This window comes from Natator depressus, chromosome 6 (genome assembly GCF_965152275.1).
Source record: "Natator depressus isolate rNatDep1 chromosome 6, rNatDep2.hap1, whole genome shotgun sequence".
Lineage (NCBI taxonomy): Eukaryota > Metazoa > Chordata > Testudines > Cheloniidae > Natator > Natator depressus.
The window spans coordinates 36411200-36436190 of NC_134239.1; the positions used below are offsets into that span (position 1 = coordinate 36411200).

General features: G+C 41.8%; 1 protein-coding gene across 2 annotated transcripts in view; it reads right to left on the reverse strand.

The window, feature by feature from the left end:
- The window catches only part of GALNT18 (polypeptide N-acetylgalactosaminyltransferase 18), a 386803-nt gene that overhangs the window by 53030 nt on the left and 308782 nt on the right, over window positions 1-24991 (reverse strand). For both annotated transcript variants that reach the window (XM_074955061.1, XM_074955060.1), the window contains exon 10: window positions 1947-2111. In XM_074955061.1, coding sequence (XP_074811162.1) covers window positions 1947-2111 — 165 coding nt within the window. The remainder of the gene's footprint in view (window positions 1-1946; window positions 2112-24991) is intronic.

The following is a 24991-nucleotide window of genomic DNA, read 5'->3' on the forward strand; positions in this document are numbered from 1 at the left end:
TAATCCCAACTATACATTAGGTTCTAAATTAGTTATTACCACCCAAGAAAGAGATCTTGGAGTCATCATGGATAGTTCTCTGAAAAATTATGCTTAATGCACAACGCTGATCAAAAAGGCTAACAGTATGTTAGGAACTATGAGGAAAGGGATAGAAAATAAGACAGAAAATATCATAATGCCATTATTTAAATCCATGGTATGCCCACACCGTGAATACTGTGTCCCGTTCTGGTTGCCCCATCTCAGAAAAAGATATAGTGGAACTGGAAGCAGTTCAGAGAAGCTAATCAATGGCTTTCATACTAGGAGAGATTAAAAATATTAGGACTGCTCAGCTGAGTAAAGAGACAACTCAGGGGGATAGAATAGAGGTCTGTAAAATCACAAATGGCATAGAAAAAGTGAACAGAGAAATCTGACCCTTTCACAGAATACAAAACCCAGGGGTTACCAGGAAGCAATTAATAGGCAGCAAGTTAAAAACAAACAAGAAGTACTTTTTCACACAACACACAGCTAACCTTTGGAACTCCTTGCCAGGGAATGTTGTGAAGGCCAAAAGTACAACTGGGTTCCAAAAAGAACCAGATAAGTTCATGGAGGATAGATCCTTCAATGGCTGTTAGCCAAGAGGGTTAGAGACACAATTCTATGCTTGGGGTGACTCTTACTAGAAGCTGGGAGTAGAAGACAGGGGTGGATCATTCCATATTTTCCCTGTTCTGTACACTCCCCCATACACTTTGATACTGGTCACTAGCGGGGACAGGATACTGGACAAGATGGACCGTGATCTAACCCAATATGATAGCTCTTATGTTCTTATATTCATATTAAAATATTGTTAAATATTATGTTACAGGCCAAACTTAAATCCACAACAGTAAGGACATTGTAAGTGAAGGCTATGATACCAGTTTCCTGCCAGCCTAGACATTTGAGGACTGCCACTTGAGTACTATCCTTTAAAAACGATCATGGCTTCCTATTAATTATAATAAAAAATTCCTTAATATATGTTAGTGACCATAAAGTCCAAATGAGCACTGCACTAAGTGTAGTCACTCCAGTTAATTGCAGGACATTTCGACGGCAGTTATTACTGAAGTTTCAATAGCTGGTTAAATGTAAGATGAAACTAATGAGCGGGCAGCAAAAGTGCTCTGCAAATCCACGTGAAGTGGACTAGAAGAGACCACGAGTCACAGCTGAGATTATGCACTTAGGGTGAAATTCCCCCTGATGCAGAAGGCCAGCTCACAGGTCTATGCATCACTTAAGTTATCCAAACAAGCCCTTGGTAGGACTTAAGTGATGCACAGGCCTTGAGCTGGCCTCCCTGCACAGGGGTAAATTTCACCCTAGGTTCTGAGGGCCAATACTGAGTCTTGTGGAAAGCCTCAGCAAGCTGTTTTTTCAGAGGGCAGTTCTCTGCAGAAGATCCTTGATGAGAAGGGAGCCCCAAAATCTCCACTGCACAATGACACACAGAGAGAGCCGCTGAAGAGCACTGCTTCACAGCCCACATTCTACAGCTCCTCGCGTGGTGGATTCTGGAAAGAGGAATCTCCAAATGTGATAGGCTGCTCAAGGAGGGCACCCCACCAATGTCTGGAATTTGATATTCTGCTATTACTTTTTTGACAGGTGAGGATTGCTAGCAGTGTTTCACAGGAGTGGGTAGCACACCCATGCTTGAGAGAGCTGCACGGTGCAGTAAATTATGTTTAATAAACTTTGAAGAATATCACCCAAGAGCCTTATAACTCCCTGAGATATCGGATATCAGGATCAGATATAAGTATGGCTCTCTAGCATGCTGTACAGAAACCAAGCATGCACCCAATTCAATTCTGCTGGAAAACAGAGAATTCATGTTTCAGGTACAGAAACAAAGCTGATCCCCATTGAACCTTCTGAAATGTGTTTTAAGGAAGAATTACCTGAGTAAATTGCCAGAAAAGCTTCATCCTCTTTGCTTTGGCATAATTGCATTCAATGAGCCTGGGCCTGCTGTTCACGTCCACCAGGCATCTGTTGTCATCATCATCAATAGTGGGACTCAGAACACCCACATGGATCTGCTGATTACTTGTGTAATAAACATTCTGCAAGAGAAAGCACAAAACAAGACTCATGGCCTGAAGACGGAGGAGCTACTTCTGTCAAAGCTAATAACGGCAAAAGTTAATATATTGACTAGAACTGACCTATCATCTTGTCCCCTGTTGGCTTGTAAATCATTTTGTATGTAGGAAGTAGCGTAATACATGTAAAGGTAGTTTTAAACTATCTATAATTGTCAGGTACCTGGCGAATTGGGGGTTATGTAGTATTATAAAGCATTTGCTGATGACATTTTTTCTAGCTTCTCTGGTCGTTCAGATTTGGGCTCAGAAACAGCAAGTTGCTATAAAAGTGGTAAATTTTCCAGCAGGAAGTGGGGTCAGTTTGGGAACTGCCATCATTTTTTATTAGAATATCTAATCTGAGGATAATACCAAGATGCAGATTTGGGAGATGGGGGAGGGAGGGGAACAGGGGAGGAATAATACAATTGAGTTCAGAGGGATCTGGATCTTTTATATGACAAAGACAGTAAATAAAAAATGAAGCTTAGTGCAGATAAATGAAAATCAGTACATTTGGGGCAGCTCCCCAAAATGCAATGTACACGTTCAATGGATATCAGTTAACTCATTCAGCAGCCTGTGAAAGACTGAGTTATGCATATTTCAGGACACCTGGACTCACTTTATTGAATATATACATACAGGGCTGAATCCTTTGCTCTGGATTCACAGCAGAACACTGATCTCACAGACCCTAATGATTTTTCTGCTGTCCAAACAGTCAAGAGACTATTTATTATCTAGCCTATTTATTTTGCCCTTTTTGCCCACTAAAAATGAGAGTGGTATGTTTGTTTTGTTTGTTTCCCCAGAGGAAGGAGGGGGAGTGAAAAATGGATGGCAGAGGTTCTATGGTGTTCCCTCTCAAAGGTATAAAGTTATATAAAATGTTGGCAAGGCAATATAAATCCACAATTTGGGATTGTCCTGTGAAAGCCCCAATTCAGAATTAATTTTAAGGAGACTGGACCTTTCCCTTGACAGCATTATGGAAAAGGATAAAATTGCTCTTATCTTTGGCTCTACTAATTTTTTACTATCCTTTATATAGTGGGGAAAGTGTTAAAACTGAGAAGTATAAAGGCAAGAAAAAGTCCGTAGGGGAGAGGCTCTCTGAGTAGTCATGCCTGGGCAGAAGAGCTAAACTGACATTTGTGTTGTCTTACTGTTGTTAATTAGTAAAGCTAAATCCCAGAAAAGGCGGGAGCTGGACTTCATGTACTGTATGGTTGGAAAACGTGCCTGTTCCCAGGGCTTGATGGTACTATATCCTGGTATCTATTTATTAATGATGTTATATATAATTGATAGCTTGTTTTGTATGTACAGTGTGTACTTTGTTGTAAAAATCAAATCAAATATTAATTACAAAAAGAACAGAGTACAAATTAAACAGAACAACCATGAACCATACAGACGTAGGAAGGGATTTGGGGGCTTATTGTAGAAAGTTCTTTGAATACATTATACCAGTGTATAGAAGGCAGGCAGGATATTGGGATGAATCAACACAAAGATAAAATACAGACCTTGCGTCTTGTTTGTGTGCAAGGCATACTGTTTGCCCTCACCTAGCCTTTCTGAGTCAGATCCTCAGTTGATGCAAATCAGCATAGTTCCATTGACGTCAATGAAGTTATGTTGATTTACATCAACCAAGGATTTGGCCCTCTGTTTAGTTTTGGTTCCTTTTTTTTCCATATCAAGGATAATGGAGAGAAACCTTTGCTGACAGAACCAGTGTGATTCCAGGTGTTAAGAATCTTTGCTATAGAGAAAGATTGAAAAGGTCAGTCTCATTTTCACAGGAGAAGAGAAGAGTGAAATGATTTAGCAGATTAATTCAAATGTCTGAACAGGGTGACTGAAACTGAATGACAAACTATAAATACTGCTGAAGGGTTCACAAAAAAGAGACAGATCCATAAATTAGGAAATTAAGATTGGGCAAAATGAAGATTGCTATAATTAGAACTGATGCATTAGAAGAGCAATAAAAATAAGCTTCCCAGACAGACCAGGAGTTTAAGAAGTAGCCAGGCACTTTTATGGAGAGGATTGAAGGATTCATTGATAAAGCAGGGAGGCAGGACTGAGATAATCTTTAAAAAGGATTGTTAGGCCATATAGCATTTTATGGTCCAGCATTTCTTTATGGCCCTAATGCCTATTCTCCAAACTCATTACAGGCGGAAGGGAAGAAAGCTTCAGTCCTGGTTTGTGATTGCTACTGATAGGAAGCTATTTGTTAATATCATTATTCAGTATGTTGTCACCAATGTCAACAAGACAAAAGAGAAAAAATATGGATAAGCAATTTTTTTAAAAAGCTGCAATAAGTCACTTAAACACATAGGCCTAGATCCTTGGATATAGCTGAGGGCTGCACTGCACAGCTAAAGTGATGTGTGCACGCAAAGGGAACTTTAAACCATTGTGTGTGCACCCTCATTCCAAAGCCCTCTTTATTGATCAGGTCTCCCAAGCATTACTTAGAACAGCTCGAAGGCTCACAGCAATCATACCTTCTCACTACTTGTTGAAGAGGGACAAATTCACAGTGTAACTGCAAAGACCATTTGGGAATTATACCAATAATAAATTGGGCCTCATATGTCTCTGGATAGGAGTAGAATGGTTGTAGAGTACTCAGTAATTGAACCTGGAACTGGCAAATCTCCACAGATACAGATTCCAAGGCCAGAGGGACCACTGTGATCACTAATCTGACCTCCTGTGTAACACAGGCCATAGATTTCAGAGTAGCAGCCGTGTTAGTCTGTATTCGCAAAAAGAAAAGGAGTACTTGTGGCACCTTAGAGACTAACCAATTTATCTGAGCATAAGCTTTCATGAGCTACAGCTCACTTCATCGGATGCCATAGAGCTTCCTCAAAATAATTCCCTTTGAGCTACAGCATATCTTGATTTAAAAATTGTCAATGAGGAAGACTCTACCACAACACTTGGTAAATTGATCCAATATTAATTAACCTCACTGTTAAAAAATTTACACTTTATTTCCAGGCTGAATTGGCTAGTTCAGCTTCCAGCCATTCAATCTTCTTAAACCTTTTTCTGCTAGATCAAAGAGCCTGTTATCAAATATCTGTTCCCGGTGTAGGTATTTATAGACTGTGATCAAGTTACCCCTTAAACTTCTCTTGGTTAAGCTAAATAGACTGAGACTCTTTTGAGTCTATCACTATAAGGCATGTGTTCCAGTCTTTTAATTATTTTCATGGTTCTTTATTGAACCTTCTCCAATTTATCAGCATCCTTCTTGAACTGTGGACACAGAATTGGACACTGTATTCCAGCAGTGGTTGCACCAGTACGAAATACAGAGGTAAAAATAACCTCTGTACTTGATAGCATTAGCCTCACAGCATCACATAGGGAGGAGCTCTTGTTCAGTTGATTACCTGCTGTGACCCCCAAATCCACTGTGACCCCCATCTTGTATGTATGCCCTACAGTCTTTGTTCCTAGACACATGGACAAGAAGTATATGTATGTATCTTTAATAAAGATGAGCTAACAGGGTGTTGACACGCAGCCTCAGAGAGCTCCCCCCATATGCTGATATCATTCCACTTTTCAATCCGGTGTAGACCAGTTTAACAAATGGGCACATAAGAATGGTTAAACTTTGTGATCTGAGCTATAGCGGAACTTGGGTTGGACAAAAAACAAGAATCCCATTTTATAAAAAATGTTGAGGTTTCAAGAAAGAAAGAGACCATCACAGAATAACCATTAGGCGAGTAGTTAGCATACTCACCTGGGCTGTGGGAGACCAAGGTTGAGGTCCAAAATTAGGCAGAGAAGGAACCTGAGCCTGGATCTCCCACATCCCAGATGAGTACCCTAATCACTGAACTATTCTATCCTGGACCTGAGAAACCTTCTTGATGACATTTTAATGGAAACCAATTCATTTCTGCAAAAAGTTACTGTTTCCACAGCTTAGCAGCATTTTTTGACCAAAAAAAAAAAATTGTCAGAAAGTTCCAGACCAGCTGTAGCAGATGCACCTTTCAGCTTCTTAAAATCACTCAGGGTAAGACCCAAGATATGCAGACTGATATGCAGCAGAGATTCCAATCGTATTTGGCCTTTTCTGATGCTGATCTGCTAGTTGCCTACATGACAGTTTCTTTTTGTTTGAGTATTGAACACATCAAGCACCACCTGACAATCTGATTCCAGTGTAACTTCTCCAATGGTGAACCAACAACTGCTCACAGCCTGTATAGCATTTGTTATCAATGGAAAGATACAGAAACTATGGGTTTATGTTGTCCTTGGGCAAGATGTTTTTCTTAATACCTATGTATGAAAAAAATACCTGCACCTATATACCACAGTGATGGGTACCCCAGAAAGATGACAGACACTCAGCTGGCTAGATTAAATAGATAGATAAGGTAAATACTGGCACTGCTGACAAATTCCTTCCACTTATCTAACATTCTGGGATTTAAAACTGCTAATAGCTAAATCCTGGTTGCACTTCCATAAACATTCTCAGATAGGAAGAAGATAATGTTTAATTGCTATTATTACCCACTTTAAAGGGGTAATAAACATAAAAGCCATTCATTTAAGTCTGTCTGCCTGGTTTTTTGCTTATTCAAAAATATTGGTTATGAGAACTCTTTAAAAGAGATGGAGAACAAAACCTGATAATTTTAGATTAGGCTTTAAGAGAGGACTGAACTGAATTACCACAACTGTCTCAACTAATTTATATTTTGCTTTTTTGCTTGTTACATTTTTATTTTGTTATTGCTTTACTGCTTGTTTGAAATTAAACTTCAGACAAAACGAAATCTTACAGGTTAAAACAGTGTTCCTATTTTCTCACAAAATATAAAAAAACAAACGAATGTTCATAGCAACACTTATTATACTGGATCGCTTCTCTTCTTCAAGTGGATGCTTTTCACAAGCATCAATAAGCATGACAGCTACAATGCATTCCACATCAGCACAAGACAGACTACTGAGCTGCTTTTTTGAAAGCACTGCAGATCATTCAGTAGAAACACAATTTACTGGCACATATGTTTCTATGATATTACCACACTACATTTTCAGCTTGTAACCTAAAGGCAGACTGTAGAATTTTCAAAAGCATCTAAGTGATTTAGGAACCTAGGTCCCATTGTCAAAAGTGACACATGCAGTTAGCAAACTAAATGCCGATTGAAAGTTGGACTTAGGCACTTTTAAAAATTTGACCCATAGTTAGGAATCATAGGAAATTAAATGTCCTGGCATTTCCTATGTCATGGCAAATGTCGCAGTAGGCAATGTTGTATAAGCACAATAAGGATAAGGGGCCAGATTCTCAGCTGGTATAAATTGGGATAGCGCCATTGAACTCACTGGAGTTACTGTACTCTGAATTACACCAACTGAGGATCTAGCACAGAATGTCTTTACACATCATATCAGAGCATTAGTGAAAAGCAATAATAGAATTCTCACATCACCACCACAGAAATGAACGGGCACCAAAGTGCCACTGAATTTCCAAGGGCATGTGTCTTAGTCTGATGTTGGCACACAAGCAGATGACAAAAAACAACTCCATATTCCATAACATTGTAACTGAATATGCTTAAGAGATTTTCATTGCTCTAACACACAGCACTGCTGTTTCTCTTAAAATACTAATCATATTGAATGAAATATGAGTACAGCTATGAGCTCTTCAAATTCCATTTGTACTACAGTGAGGGAGTGTCTTTTGTTCAGGAAATCAATGCAGTTCCATTACACACACCCTGCAGGTGGAATTGCGAGAATCCAGGACTCCTGTCAGTTAAATCTACTTTGGAAAATCTTTACTATTTACACAGGAATAACCCAAGGAAGTGTGTGTGGGGAGGGGTGTCATGGTCTGAGGGCGAGCAGGCCTGAGACCCCTTTGCATACCTTTTGAGTGCATTCTCAGGCTACCCGCTTTGTTTCCTTCACCTAGGTGGAACCCCACGGTTCACCCATTCTCAGACTGGAACTTGGGGTTGCAAGCCTGCTGTTTGCAACTGTGTAAGCACAACAGGCCCAACTGTATTTGGCACCTGCAAGAAACTTCCCTCTGGGAGCCTGTGACCAGGGACTGACTAAAGTGACTCAACACAGCTTCTTCAAAACAAACATATTGTTTGTTCACCTAAAGGTACACAACAATCAGAGAACAGCCTGAGTCATACCTAATGCTCATCATTTCCCTCAAAGGTTGGGCAAACTTAGCTGCCTCAGAGGGTATGTCCACTCTGCAATGAAAAACCCACAGCTGGCCCGTTAGCTGATCTGGGCTCAGACTCAGGGGCTATTTGGTTGCAGTGTAGACATTTGGGCTCAGGCTGGAGCCTGGGCTCTAGGACCCTCAGACCAAGCATCAACAGTGCAATTAAACAGCCCCTTAGCCTGAGTACCCCTCCCCCCCCGCCACCTATCCAGCCTGAGTCAGCTGGCTTGGGCCAGCCACAGGGTTTTAATTGCAGCGTAGACATATCCAGATTCATCCTGTGAGCCTGTGTCTCAGCCTGTCTGCTCTCTGTGAACACCCCTCCCGCTCTACAGCGAGAGGCTTTAACTGTCCACTATCCTTTTGATCTAAGCATTGGCAAACCATCTGTGTAATTTCGCCTGGTGCTGGGCATAGTATCTTCCCAATTAACTGCCATCAAATTGTTTACCCAGCGGTTTCTTATTGCTGGCCATTGTTTCCTTTGCTTGTTCTTCCTAACAGCTCCTTTTCATTTAACTCCACCTAGTCAGACAGAACAGTATCAAACAGGTATACAGAAGTACATATAATTTTCATAAAACATAATACGGATCTCTCCCTGGTTCTTCACTAGGGAGAAAGCTAGTCACTGAATGTTTGGGAGCGCTGGCCCTTTTTCTAAAAGAACCTTAAAATGAACAAAGGCTATGAATGGCTGGGAGGTGGAGAAGGGCATTGCTCAGGTTCCTCTAAAAACTCTTTACAATTCTTTTCCCTGTGGGTGATGACTATTAAACCATGAAGAAAACCTGGTGCACTAGCACTTTCCCACCCTGTATTCCAAATCTCAGGCAAGTTTGTTACTGGTGATTCATTCTTCTTTGATCACCCAAGTTTCACCTTCTTTCAAGATAGAATCTGACGTGGAGGCCATCATGAACATTCAGAATATCATATTACCATTAAAACATAGGGGCAGCCTACTCTATTATTAGTCAGTCTAACTTTTCAAATTCCTCTTGCACAAAGAAGATCCAGAATAAAAGGAGCGGGTTAAAGCTTTAGCACATAAATGAGTTGGATCAGCTCACGTCCTTCCACACTTCCTTGGGATGCAAGGACTCTCTCCCCACTTAGCATAAGCCCTTGGAGCGAGAGTTCATAGCCAGAGTCCTTGGCTGTTCTATGTATTAAATAACAAATGCTTTTTTTGCTGACGTCTACCTATTCTCTATTCTGAGTATCCACTGGGGCCAAGTTCTGTCTTCAGTTATATCCTTGCAAGCCCACTGAATTCCAATTCATCTGACTGTGGAGACAGCAATCTACCTATTAAAGAGTTCTTCTTGCGTCAAGTTGCTGGCGTCAAGTTAAATAGCATGTATACGTACACAGCATGTGTGAGTGCAGAGAGCAGAAAGCAGACATAGCTAAGAGGAAGAGCAGCAGATCTTGGAAAGAATTCTGTGCCTTAGCAGGGTGGCTAATCAGGAGAAAATGAGAGTTATTTTACAAGAGATTAGAGTTGGGATAATTTGCTGCTGAGATCCACAGGAACCTAGCAGATTTCCACTCCTACCTTGTGTTTGGATTAATCTGACAAGGTTTAGTTTAATCTTTATTGGCAATAGCTGGGCAGCTGAGCTTAGCGAAGCATGTGCTTCTTATACACACCCACCTGAGAATGATGCAGAATTTCTATCCAGGAGAGAACTTCATCCTGAAAGGCCAAGTCAATCTTTATCCCACTAAAGTCAGTGGTGAAATTCCATTGATTTCAATGGGATCAAGATTTATCCCCATGTTAATAATAGACCTTGAAAAGCCATTTGAGCTGATAAAGACTTTGCTGGCTGAAGATGGTTGCCAATCTTTGTAAATAATTCATTGGAGCTGGTTTGTCATGCAGCAAAACGTTACAGTAAGATGTCCAATTTAACTCAGGATGATTATCTGAAAGATGAATTACTGGCTCCCCACTGAAAGTTTAAAACAGAATACACCAATGTTTAGGCTGAAAGCTATTCCTAATGGTTATGGCAGCTTTCCCAGATGAAATCTCATTGGAGGCTGGTATATGGCTGTGCATTTTTAATGAATGACCATTATATTCACCAACAGTGGTGCATGATTTCTATTCTGCTTGTTTTACAACAACAGAAGAAAGTGAGACAATGAGCATGATTCACCATAGCTTTACTGCAGTTTTACACTGTTTTTGCTTTACTGAAATCAATGACATTACACTGGCATAAACCTGGAACAACACAGTTATGCAGGTTCATTTGAGAGCACTACTTCACTAAACTATCCTTGAACTGGGTTCTAGTAAGTCCAACCTTGATTAAGTTTTAATAAATTTACTGGCAGAAATTGGTAGCTGGAAATGGATTTTAAGTGGCTAACCAACTCCTGGCTGCTACTCTCCAAAAGGCCATCCGAGCCTGGCTGGAGCCCAGGTGATTTCAACGGGAGATCAACTGAGAGTTAAAGGGCTTGGGTAAAATCTGAGTAAATCCCTCAGGATTTCACCCAAAAAGCTTGAATTTAAAGTTTAATATTATTTGAACTGTATTTTTTAAAATGTTAATTCTCCCTAAAACAATAAAAAGTTTGAAATGTAACAGATACTCCACAATTTACCAGATTTATCTTTCTGATTTTTATAGAAGACCTTGGGTTCTGTGGTTTCCCTTATCAGTTGCTTGGTTACTTGCACTAGGCACACTGTTTATTTCAGTGTCCCTTGTCACTTCGGGTGCAATTCATGAAGCACCTGAGGTGCCTAAAGTGCTGACATAAGCACCTGAGTCTCTGTACATAGCACCATTGTGATCCACAAACCTCACATATTTATCCACAGTGGAACAGTCCTTGGGCCAGGGTGGGAAAGAAAAGGAATGACACTCGTCCAGTGGTTCAGGCACCCACCTGGGAAGTGGGAGACCAGGTCCAGTCCCCTTACTCCAGTCACTCTCATTATTTATTCATAATGGAACAGCTTCAACAGGAGAGACTGAGTGAGTATCCTATAGCTTGGTGATTAGAGCATTCTGCTGAGAGGTGGGAGACACCTGTTCAAATCCTTTCCCCCCATCTGGGAGTGAGAGGAGAATTAAACCTGGATCTCCCACATCCTAGGTGAATTCTGTATCCATTGCACTAACGTGTATAAAATGGCCACCACCACCACCTCCTCCTCCAGTCATTTTCTGTGGAATGAGGTAGGCACATAAGCTACCTGACTCCAGGCGGCAGGTTTCCATTTACAAACCACAAGCCAAGGTAGATGCCTAAATCCAAGCTGCAGAAAGGTGCCTACCCCTGTGAGAGGGGCAGGGCTCAGCACACACCCTCTTGTTGGCACCTCCCATTGGTTAGTTAGGCAGCACTGCAGCTAGCATGCTGGCTTTTGTGGACTGCATTCTAGGACACCTATCTCTCTCCTTTTACTGTATAGAGAGCCTAGGCCCCTAACTCGGGCTTTTTGGATCACAGTGTTAATCCTGTGATTTTCTAGATGCCCAAGAGTTAGTTGCCACTCAGCTTTGCAATACTTAAGTCCCTTCATGGATCCCAGCCTTAATCACATTTGAGTGAGTGAACATACCTGTCCTGTTGAGAAAATTATCTCCAAAGGGATGAAAGAATAGATCATTAGTGTAAAAATCAAGTGAAGTTTTCATATGTATACTGATTCATAGATCATAAGGCTAGAAGGGACCGTTGTGATGATCTATTCTGTCCTCCTATATAACACAGGTAATAAGACTTCCTGAATTCTTCTGTTTGAACTAGCGTATACATTTTAGGGGGAAAAAAAATCCAATCTTGATTTAAGAAGTTCCAGTGATAGAAAAGCCACCACAATCCTTGGTAAGTTCTTCCAAAGGTTAATTATCCTTACTGAGAAAAAAATTGAATCTTATTTCCAGTCTGAGTTTGTCTAGCCACTGGATCTTGTTATACCTTTGACTGCTAGAGTAAAGAGCCCTCTCTCATCAAATGTCTATTCCCCACGTAGGTACTTATACACTGTGACTATGTCACCCCTTAACTTTCTCTATGTGAAAATAAGCCCATTGAGCTCCTTGATAAGGCATATTTTCCAATCCTTTAATCCTTCTTGTGGTGCTTCTCTGAACCTTCTCCACCCAATGGTGTTTTCCTTGCTGAAACCTCATATCAACAAATCATTGTGCAAAAGCATCCATCAGGAAGTGCTATTTCTACAAGTCCGATCATTCATACAAAACAGGTGTCACGCTGTCTGGAATGGCTCATGACCGTGACTGCCTGCCTCAGGGCAAACTGTCAAAAACAGGGCAGACACCCCAGACTGGTGGTATGTTCTATAATTACATTTCACCAAACCGGTAACAAATGTGAACTCCTGGATCACTGTAACAGTCTTACCAAGGAGTCACAGACAGTCCCCTTAGACTCTTCAGTCTATCTTGCTACCCAGGCAAGCTGGACTGTGTGATAAACAGGATCCTATCAAATTCATGGTCCATTCATGGTCCAATTTCACAGCCATAGGATTTTAAAAATTGTCAGTTTCATGATTTCAGCTATTTAAATCTGAAATTTCAGAGAGTGTTGTAATTGTAGGGGCCCGGAACCAAAAAGGAGTTGTGGGGGGAGTCACAAGGTTATTATAGGGGCAGGGGCTGCGGTATTGCTACCCTTACTTCTGCGCTTCTGCTGGTGGTGGCATTGGTTTCAGAGCTGGGCAGCTGGAGAGCGGTGACTGCTATCTGGGAGCCCAGCTCTGGAGGCAGAACTACCGCCAGCAGCAGTGCAGAAGTAAGGATGGCCTGGTGTGGTATTGCCACTCTTACTTCTGCGCTGCTTCCTGCAGAACTGGACCCTCAGTCAGCAGCCGCCACTCTCCAGCTGCTCAGTTCTGAAGGCAGCAGCACAGAACTAAGGGTGGCAGGGTATGGGATTGCCACCCTTACTTCTGCATTGCTGCTGGAGAGGCGCTGCTTTCAGAGCTGAGTGCCTGGCCAACAGACGCCGCTCTCCAGCCATCCAGCTCTGCAAGCAGCCCAGAAGTAAGGGTGGCAATACTGTGACACCCCCCCCCACACACACACAAATAACCTTGCAATCCCCCTGCAATTCCATTTTGAGCAGGACCCCCAATTTGAGAAACTCTGGTCTCCCCTGTGAAATCCGTATAGTATAGGGTAAAAAGCACACAAAAGACCAAATTTCACAGGGGGAAACCAGATTTCATGGTCCGTGACACATTTTTCATAGCCGTGAATTTGGTAGGACCCTAATGATAAATGGTCACTTACACCAAAAATCACAACAGATTCAGGTTACACCCAGTCCCAAGAGCCCAGTCACTCACCAAGGTCAATTTGCATCCTATATTTCACACCAACAACAATGCTGGTAGCCAATTCTATAGTAAACTAACTAAAGGTTTATTGGCTAAGAAGGAGGAATGAGACCTACTGAGAGCTTAAAACGGGTAAAAAAAATATATGTACAGATGAGTCATTGTCTATAATTCCAAATGGTAGCAGAGGTGTAGTAATCTGTCAGTTTCCCCAAAGTCTCTCAGGGTTAGCCAGAGTAACTTTGGGGATCTGTGTGTTCTCGTTTGGTTATTCTGCCCTGTTAGAATCCAAACTGTCCAGAGATGAAGAATTTTTTCTTGTGTCCATTCTTATAGCTTCTTCTCACCAAAAATAAGCTGACAGGGTCACTATCCATGTGAGCTCTTTCTTTGAGGATGGAGAGAGAGGAATGCATTTAGAGTCGCTTATATCCAGTCATCACACTTGCTTTGAAATGCACAAGAATTAGCACTTCCCTGTTAAAGTTCTTCATTTGCATTACACAAGGTTTCTATCTTGTTTGAAGGGTTATTTAGTTACAGGGGTAAATATAATGTAAATGTTTGCTATTACATTATAACGAGCTACAGGTAAGTGGAAACAATGCATGCAGCATCCCATTAGTTTTCATGAATTTTAAATACCAAACACATTCTTATACATTTAACAATCACTTTGATCTATACTAATACATAAATGAATTGGCCTGGCTTCCAGCTGTGAGTTTATCAGTTCTCAGCTGACTTGTAGGCCTTGGACAGAACTGGTACTTGGTCTGCCAGGATCACTCTTTTTAGGCACAATTAGTTCACTGTAATCAATGCAAAGCTGTGCTGTAACCTCACATACATTGAAATATCTTCCTGAGCTAGCCTTGCTCTCCTCCTTACTGGGCGAGTCTAATGGATGCTCTCATTCTTTCCAGTTTATTCTGTTTATTTTCTTGAATACACAGTGATCCTCATATTTTAAGCAAACTACTCCACATATGCATATGTAATGCTGCCCTGGTCACAAATGGTCCTAAAATTATCCCTCATGATTTACTCCTAGTGAGGCATAAGGCTGGGAATACAGATTAAAAATTATAGGAAGGTTCCGAGATTTCTCCCTTAACCAAAAAACCCACCTTTAGAGGGGTCAAAAATGATTTTTTCTGTGAAAATCCAGTCATAAAAGTTAAACACATTGAGGTCTATACTCACCCGGTGTAAATTGGCATAGCTGCTACAGTGGTTTACTCATCAGTTGACAAAGCTAGTGGACTAAGGATGGCCAGAGAACATCCTAGATCTTCCTGAATTACAAATGCTGTAGGAAAATAGCTGGTAGTTTACCAGTTTACCATGACTCCCTAGAGAGGGTTGTTGGTTTTTTGGGGGATTCTATCTGAGCTATCCCACCAGAATGATCAATTATCAATTTTCTTTTGTGGTCTAATTAACCTTTCAGGCTGTGTTCCTGTAAATACAGGTCAAAACCTAGTAAAATATTCACAAAAAACAGTATTTCTAAGGAAAAATAAAAAAGTAAATGAATCCCAGAACGTTGCATCCACTGCTGCCTTATAGTTCCTTTAGCTCTGTTCTTGATTCCCCCTTTAGCTGCCACTGCTTTTGCCTACTCTAATATTCTATCTTAGCTTTCAAGAAAGAAAAAAAGATCACTTAGGGCCAAATTGCTGCTCTCATTCAGACTGGCTGCATCTGTGTAACTTAAAATAAAGTCAGGCAATCACTGTCTTTGTCTACTTACTTATGATGCCAATTTCTGTAGCCCTCACTCCGGGGAAATTAGGATCCATAGAATTAACGAATAACCAAAGACATGTGTAAATTAAAGTAAGAAGTGTCTTTATCAAAAGACATGGTGATAGGTCTCTGCGTCAAGAAAATATACCATTTTGAACAGCAAATTAACCGTTTAAATTGAAATTTATTTTCTGATTTACATTTTTGGTAGATGTGAATAATTTTAGTGTTTATAATTATGAGGGACTGAAACACTGAGGAAAGTTGCAAGCAACTGTCATGCAAGCTTAACGTGGACAAGGCAGAGAATGGAGAGAGATGGGGATGGATTTTAAGCACCAGGCCTCAACAGTATTAAACGTAACATGGAAGGAGCAGGGGTTACAGGACTCCTACCATATAACCCATAACTCAGGTTAGACTCTCCTATGGTGGATTCAGCTACCCCTAGGACTCAGCTCATGCTTCTGAGTCCTATCACCTTCAGCCCACAAAAGCAACAGAGGTTATTAAAGCGGGGGACTCAGCCCATGAAGGCCACAAGGTCTCCCCGCCATCCCCTGAGAACAGCACTTATCAGCAAAATTCCAGGTCTTATTTCTGGGAACCATTCCCTTTAGCCTTTTAACTGCACGGGAAACCAGCCACAAGCTGTGATAAATTAACATCCCTGGCAAGTACTACCACAAAATACTATCTTTCACTCCTAATTAACCTACTGTGCCTCCAAGATACTGTGAGGAAGATGAAAAAACACTAGACCACTACCCTTTTGGCCCCAGCAGGAAGAAAAATTACTTCCTGACCCCCAACAGGTGATCAGTCAGACCCACAGCATTTGTAAGACACAGCTCCAAAACTACGATTAGGGGGATGGTGTGGGAGCTGCTGAAATAGAGCAAAATGAGCTTCCACTTGGGTTTAAATTAATGTAAGTGGAAGGCAAAGGACCAAACAGCCTTCTTGCTCCCCTAGTGGGTGGATGGGGCCTCTGCAGAGGAAGACACCCCCCACAGCGAGTGTCTCCCTTTCTACTGGGGCTGTTCCAATCACTCTGGTCTCATCAAGTTTTCCACCCGCTGAGGTGAATGAGTGGCCTTCCTTCAGAGCTCTGTTAATGTATCTCAATCTTGACCTGTTATATTCCTGCTATTCTAGTCCTGTGCATAGTCTGAAGCCTGAACACAAACGGAAAAAAGCCATTTAGAGGCTGACTAAAAGAAGGAACCCGAAGATCCTCTAAAAATTCAGAGCATATGGTGGTGAAAAGTTCTTCAAAGCAAATACTAAGCTCTTTAAAAATCAACCCAGCCTTTATTGGAAGCCAATATCACTATCTCAATGAGAGGGTAATGTATCCTTTGCACTTAGACCAGTTTAACAGACAAGCTGCTAAATACTCTGAAGCTAGATGAGGCTCTAAACAGAATATTTAGGGGCAAGTCAGAACGCGTTCAAATAATTGTGCGAATTAAAGTTTCAGCAACAACCTAACAACCACCAACTGCCTAGCTTGGCCCATAAGCAGGGTGGTTCGATCAGTGGGATGGGGGTCGGGATTTCTGGGTCCTATTCCCAGATCTCCTACTGAATTTCTGTCATGTTGTCTTCCCTAGAAAAAAAGATATGTTTTCGTCATATGATAGCTAACACATGATAACTAACATGAGGTAAAATCCTAGTGAAGATAAAGCAGTTGTAGTTTTAAGAGGTGTTAGCAAGTTGAGGTAAACAATAGCCTCCCCCATGATATGTACTCTCTGTGATATGCAACTCAAAGACATAAGGTGTATCTGAAACTAAGTTTATTTCAGTTTCAGTCTGTTGCAGGATGGCTTCAGGTGATGTGCTACTGCAAAGTGCAGGTTTATTGTGGATTTCTTTATAGACAGTTTTCCAGTGCTGTGTTTCCGGGTATATTTGGCTCTGTTACTTGAGCTGCTCATTAAATACATTTTAAGTGTTTTCCCAGTTTAACATAAACTACTATGTGGTAGACATTGTTGAGGGTGAAATCCTGGCTCCATTGCCCCAGGATTTCACCCAGAAATAATTGTACCCTCATTATATATGTTGTGTAACTATAGTTCTATATGCACAAAGATTATGTGTTGTGCTTAACAGCCTGTGATGCCTTTTGCAAATGAACTAAATTATTGCAACCACGCTTTTAGTGTTTTAAAATATTGTCAGTGCTTCCCAGAAGTCAATAAACAATATTCTTCCGACAACTGATGGCAACACTATGGTTTCCTTAGGGAATTAAGTGATTTACCACAATCAAGCTCCCTTTACAGCAGCATCTCAGGGATTAACAGGAGTCATCTTGAATACAACTGGTAAAATTATACACAGCACTATATGCTAATGATAGAAAGAGGAGGAAGAACTGAGGGCACCCGCACTCTTGTTGTTCATCATGTAGCTGACTTGTCCTTTTGCAGCTGAGTTTGCCTCCAACCATAAAGTCAAATCTCCTTTTACATACAATGCCTCAAGCACTTAAAATGTTACTTCAGCGAAGTTTTCTTGCTGGCACTGTTCTTGATACTTCTGATGCATATATAAAGGGTGTCTTATATAACTGAGAAGGAGTTCCCATCCAGTAGAACATAAATCACCACCAAGGTAGCTGCTTCTCTTACATTTCAGTACAGTGCCTTTATTATACATGTGCTCTTTCATGATAAATATCGAGCATAACCTCTTAGAGGTACACGAACTTGCAATATATTAGGGAAATATTGTGCAGGGTATGATCCCCCCCCCCCGCAAAAAAACTAAACAAACACACATTTCAAGTTACTCTATTGGCTTAGCTCTCAATAGGAATCATGGTTTGGGGAAGTTACTGAGGACAAAGGAAGCCTAATATTAATAATATGATGCAACAGGTTCAAAAATAAAAGCAAAAGAGGAGGAATATTTAGGTCAATATGGTGACCAAGTAGAAAATAGCATATGAAGGATCCAAGTTCAGTCCCAAACCTGCAGGGGCTTGAAACATTGGCGAGATAGGCTACCTCAGGGATCGGCAACCTTTCAGAAGTGGTGTGCTGAATCTTCATTTATTCACTCTAATTTAAGGTTTCGCATGCCAGTAATACATTTTAACATTTTTAGAAGGTCTCTTTCTATAAGTCTTTAATATATAACTAAACTATTGTTGTATGTAAAGTAAATAAGGTTTTTAAAATGTGTAAGAAGCTTCATTTAAAATTAAATTAAAATGCAGAGCCCACCAGACTGGTGGCCAGGACCCGGGCAGTGTAAGTGCCACTGAAAATCAGATCGCTTGCTGCCTTTGGCACCCATGCCATAGGTTGCCTACCCCTGGGCTACATCTACCCTACAAGCTGGGAGTGTGATCCTACCTCCCATAGACATACTTGGGTTAGCTCTCATCTGAGATAGCACAAGAACGTCTACTCCAGCTGGGAATCACACCCCTAGGTCATAGTGCAGCCATAGTCCTAGAATACTCAGCCTGTTGGGGACAAAGCATCCCGTGGTATTGTTGAAGATCAGTTCTGGTCTAGCACTGATGGGCTTCAGCTGGAGTTATATCTGGTTCTCCTTCACCTCCATTCTGCAAAGCACTTAAGCACATGAAGCAAAATCTTGGCCCTGCTGTCGTCAATGGAAAATCTTCCACTGATTTCAATGCGGCCAGGATTTTTCCTATGCTTCACTTTAAGCCCATGTTTAAGTGCTTTGATAAATTAGGGTCTTTGAGTGGGTTGAGTGGATGAGGTGGGGTGGAATGGGGGAGATTGTGGAGAATCCAACCCCCAATAAAGCGATAAAGCAAGGGGTAATTGCTCAGTTTTCTGTTGCCTGATGGTATTCCTATTCTAGTGCATCTATAGTATTTGCCCATTTGCTCAAACCATGCTAAACCTGTGCAACTAATAGAGGAAGTTCTGATTTTTTTTTTCAGTGGAGAACATCAAGTTTATGCTGATCCCCACATACAACATTCCGTAGGGAAAATATGGCACAGCTATAGAAATATTTCAAGAACTACCATCCATTTGTTTAAGTGGTTTGTTAAACTTTACTATCAAATTGCTGATAACATGTAGTGACTGCCAGCAGTTCATAAAATTTTACCAGCCCTGGTTGTACCTTTAAAATAAGTTTCTTTGCCGCTACAAAAGAGTCACAGAATCATATGGATTTTAACAAAAATAAATGTATGCTTTCATTACACACACACACACACACTCAATTTTTCCAAAATGGCACTTTTCCTGCCGACAGAATGCCTTCAAGAAGTAGCTCAAGTGTTCAGAGGGAAACAAGAAGTGACAGTGAGTGAGAAAGATGACAGCATCCAGAATATAAATGAAGTGCCTGTATACTAAGACCTCATGCAACAAATTGTACCATTGATCCTGGCTGTGCTCATGAATGCCAGGTTCGTGAAAGCTCAGCCAAATATATATAACATGTCTCAAGCTGGAATCTTCACACCCCAAGTGCTCCTCCTTCATTCCATTTCTATTCTCCTTAGAAAAGGACAGAGGGAAACAATGAAAAATGAGCCACTAGCCTTCAAATTTCTGCTGCTTTATGTATTTTTAAGCAGTACAATTTAATCCTTTTTTAAAAAAAAACATTGCAACAGAAAGACATATCAGAAGACACCCCACCCACCAAACTATTATGAAATCAATCACTAATTCAGCTATTCTCAGGAGACATTCAAATGGCGTTCTGGAGTGAAAAAAAGCCAACACTATACATGAACTACAAATCATTTTTATGACAACTGAACAGAGGTAGGAGAATGTTGATTCAAATGTCCAAACTGTGTTCAGAGGTTTATTGTGTTTTGTTTAGTGAACTTCATTCCCTCTACCACTGAATAGCAAGTACCTGCCTCACAGTATGCCCCCGTACACACATGCTATAAACCTGTAAATACTGTAATGTGCAAAGCCACACTGATCAGCTGGCTACTAGTAGGGTTGCCAACAGTCCCTTATTACAAGGGACATCACTTATTTTCTCATCTGTGTACAAGAAGGTCAGGAGTTGCTGAGTGCTGCAAAAAGCAGCAAGAAATATCCCTGGCAAATGTAGGTGAGTGCTGCTGTTCATTATTATTAATATCAGGAGACGGGGTGGGGCCGGGGTGCTAAGAAAAGAGTCCCTTATTTTTGAAATACAATGTTGGCAACCCTAACTGCTAGAATACTAAGATGTATCTCCCTCTGCTCTCATTCATTATGGCTTGATTTCTGGGGCTTTCAATCGCCCTGGGAACGAATGAACGAACACACACACACACACACACTTAGGCTTTCCAGGCCTCTGTAGGCCAGGTAAGAGAGGATGAAGTTTTTAGAGTAATTGCTCCATGGGGGGCAGGAGACAGAAAAATAAAATCAATAACCCTAGAAGTTGATTGTTTACATGATCTTCCAGTATAACAAATGAACCGGTAAATGATAGCTGAAATGGCTAGGCAATGCTACAAGCTGCTGAGGTATCATACTGGGCTCTGATGATGAGCAGCCTTTATTACAAAAGGCAGATTAGATCACAGATTAAAAATATCCTCAGGTCCTTTCCCCCTTCCTTTTTGGCTTCTATTGATTTTTGCCATCTTCAGGAGATAGAAGAGGTGATCGTATAAAGGCTTTTGCAACAGTTATAAAGAGTGGAAGAAGCAAGACTCCTGCCTCATTGCTTAGAATCATGCATATTTGCTGCACGAATCTTATAGATCTTTCAGTATTTTATGGGCCACCGAACACCCACAGCCTGACCACTCCACAGATGCTATTACAGGGCTAGATTGTCTCTAAAATACAGTAAGGGGTGGCATGTAGCTTGATCCACCCAGGAACATCCCAGGGAAAGAACTATGGCTCAGGGATCAATGATTACCTCCATGCTCTCCCTCTTCCTCCAAGAGTTCAATAAATTCCTGTATTAGTGGTGAATTCTAATTCTCTTTTCCTTCGCTAGCTCATCCGTGCTCGCCAGAGTAGAGGATGTGGAGCCTAGGCTCCCCACATTCTTCACCCCCTGCCCACCTACCTGCTCCAGGGAGTAAGTGGGTGAGTGGCCCTGCTTACTCCAATGCCCGAAGGTTCAGAGAGCCAATGCTTATCACAATCTAGCCCACAGTCCAGAAACTGTAAAAGTGACAGCAGCCTGGTGCACACACCCTGTCACCCAACAGGGCTCAAAGCCAATCCATTAATGTAATTCACTGAATCACCAGCTGTGCTCTCCCATAGTCCTCTTGGCACTCCCGTGGCAAAGGTAATTGCAGATACTAGTCCTACAACACAGAGGGTCTTCTGTGTGACTTTTCTGCAGCCTGGCCACCCTCTGCATGAGAACCACAGCAGCTCCATTCTGATGTGAGCCTTTTGTGGTCTCATAGCATATGGGAGCGTTTCTCCTACAGCAAACTTCTGCTTATGGTGAGATTTTTGTGTGGGGGAAAAATATTTTTCTATGAGCACATTCCTCTGTGCTGTATAAGATGTGTGGGGCTGAATCATGACATAAATAGATTCATGAATTAAACATAGCAAACAGACAAAAGCATTCACAGAGCTAAATTTAACTTTCAAACCACATTAATAACACTAAACCATCTCTCAGGGTAGATGCAGACTGGAATAAAATGTCAAGAGTTTCATTCAGTCAGCATGGATTCACCAAGGGCAAGTCATGCCTGACTACCCTAATTACCTTCTATGACGAGATAACTGGCTCTGTGGATGAGAGGAAAGCAGTGGATGTGTTATTACTTGACTTTAGCAAAGCTTTTGACATGGTCTCCCACAGTATTCTTGCCAGCAAATTAAAGAAGTATGGGGTGGATGAATGGACTACAAGGTGGATAGAAAGCTGGCTAGATCGTCAGGCTCAATGGGTAGTGATCAATGGCTCCACATCTAGTTGGCAGCCGGTATCAAGCGGAGTGCCCCAAGGGTCAGTCCTGGGGCTGGTTTTGTTCAATATCTTCACTAATGATCTGGAGGATGGTGTGGATCGCACCCTCAGCAAGTTTCCAGAAGACACTAAAATGGGACGAGTGGTAGATATGCTGGAGGGTAGGGATAGGATACAGAGGGACCTAGGCAAATTAGAGGATTGGGTCAACAGAAATCTGATGAGTTTCAACAAGGACAAGTGCAGAGTCCTGCACTTAGGATGGAAGAATCCCATGCACTGCTACAGACTAGGGACCGAATGGCTAGGCAGCAGTTCTGCAGAAAAGGACTGAGGGGTTACAGTGGACGAGAAGCTGGATATGAGTCAACAGTGTGCCCTTGATGCAAAGAAGGCTAACGGCATTTTGGGCTGTATAAGTAGGGGCATTGCCAGCAGATCGAGGCTGTGTTTTGTGAGGTTTATATACCTGCTCTGAGAGTCAGCAGACCAGCTTCTGGCTTGTGGACTGACTGGGGCCTAACATAGGTGTGTCGTTATACCCCATATTCTTCATAGAAATAGTGATCGTTCCCCTCTATTCGACATTGGTGAGGCCTCATCTGGAGTACTGTGTCCAGTTTTGGGCCCCACACTACAAGAAGGATGTGGAAAAATTGGAAAAAGAGTCCAGCGGAAGGCAACAAAATGATTAGGGGGCAGGAGCACATGAGTTATGAGGAGAGGCTGAGGGAACTTGGATTGTTTAGTCCGCAGAAGAGAAGAATGAGGGGGGATTTGATAGCTGCTTTCAACTACCTGAAAGGGGGTTCCAAAGAGGATGGATCTAGACTGTTCTCAGTGGTTTCAGAAGGTAAAACAAGGAGTAATGGTCTCAAGTTGCAGTGGGGGAGGTTTAGGTTGGATGTTAGGAAAAACTTTGTCACTAGGAGGGTGGTGAAGCACTGGAATGGGTTACCTAGGGAGGTGGTGGAATCTCCTTCCTTAGAGGTTTTTAAAGTCAGGCTTGACAAAGATCTGGCTGGGATGATTTAGTTGGGGATTGGTCCTGCTTTGAGCAGGGGGTTGGACTAGATGACCTTCTCAGGTCCCTTCCAACCCTGATATTCTATGATTCACCAAGCTGCTTGTTCAGTTCCAATCCTGGGATGAACGTTAAGAACAGAACCGCATTTTTCTTCTCCTTCTAAATTACAGAGTTGGCTTCTCTCTCTCTTTTCCTTTAAAACAGAACTGTTGCAGTTATCATAAGCGGAACCACGGGTTGTCAGAGACTGACTCTGCTTACTCCGTGTCTTTCACTTATCAGACTCACAATGAAGAGGAAACCTAAAGAGTTAAATATTGTGCCACTGCAATTTCCTGAAAGCTCAGATGATCCCAGGGCCTGACCCAGCACCCAGTGAAGTCATCAGCGTCCTTTCATTGGGAACTGGATCAGGTCCATGTGCAGAAGCCAATGGGATGGCTGAAAACAACTGGTCACTGCAGCAGGAACTCATTCAAAGCTGAATTTGGGAGGTGGATGGGGAAGAAGTAGGTGACAGCTACTGCTGGAATATCTGAGGGATACTGAGCCCAACAAATAGGCCCAATCCTGGCATTTTGCCTATATAAAGAAAGCAGAATTTAGTCCTTTAAGATTTGGTCTTAGAGATTTTGCTTTCATTTCATGCTGGTGGCCACTAAAGGAAAAGTAAGAGAAAGAAAAACCTTGTGAAGGAAGGCAAGCAATAAAACAAGCTGAGCAGTCAGGAAGTACGAGAGCTATGTGTTGTCAGAAACTGAGGCAAGGACGGTCAGGCCTATTGGTTGGATTAGTGGCAGTTATGCCTCGTGGTCGGAGTCGTGGCAATTGGGCCTGGAGGTTAGAGCCAAGAGTCAGAGCTGGAATCAGGAGTCAAGATGAGAGTTGGAACAAGGCAAGAGTACGGCTGGGAGTTAGTCTGGAGCAGAACTAGGGACAAGACAGGAACAAGAGCAGAACTGGAGCAGGCAGAGGCCTCTGGAGTCTGTCACCACCATCAGGCAGAGAAGAGTTCCAACTCATGAAGCAACATTGAACAGACTGAGTGGCTATGTGTTTTGTGAGGTTTATATACCTGCTCTGAGAGTCAGCAGACCAGCTTCTGGCTTGTGGACTGACTGGGGCCTAACATAGGTGTGTCGTTATACCCCATATTCTTCATAGAAATATGGTTATGATATGAATATGACATAACTAAGATATATTTTATGCAAGATGGCTCATGTAAGGTGTCATTGGAAAGGTTCTGATTTACTGAATGTGATTATCCAATTTGTATGCATGTACCATTTCTGTATCTGAAGTTAGGAATATTGACTATGTAACAATTACAACTGTGTGTGTACTTGGGAAAACGCCCACCAGACAGTAGGCAATAATCCTCAATGAGCCATTTAAGAAGGACAATAGAACTCTGAAGATACTAATCTCCCACCTTCCTGAGGAGTTTCCTGGGATGCGACATTGACACTACAAGGTCAGGTGATAATGTCACCTAATGCAAAATACCACCTTGGGCACTGCTGGTACTTTTCCTCTGCAGGGGGATGGGGATC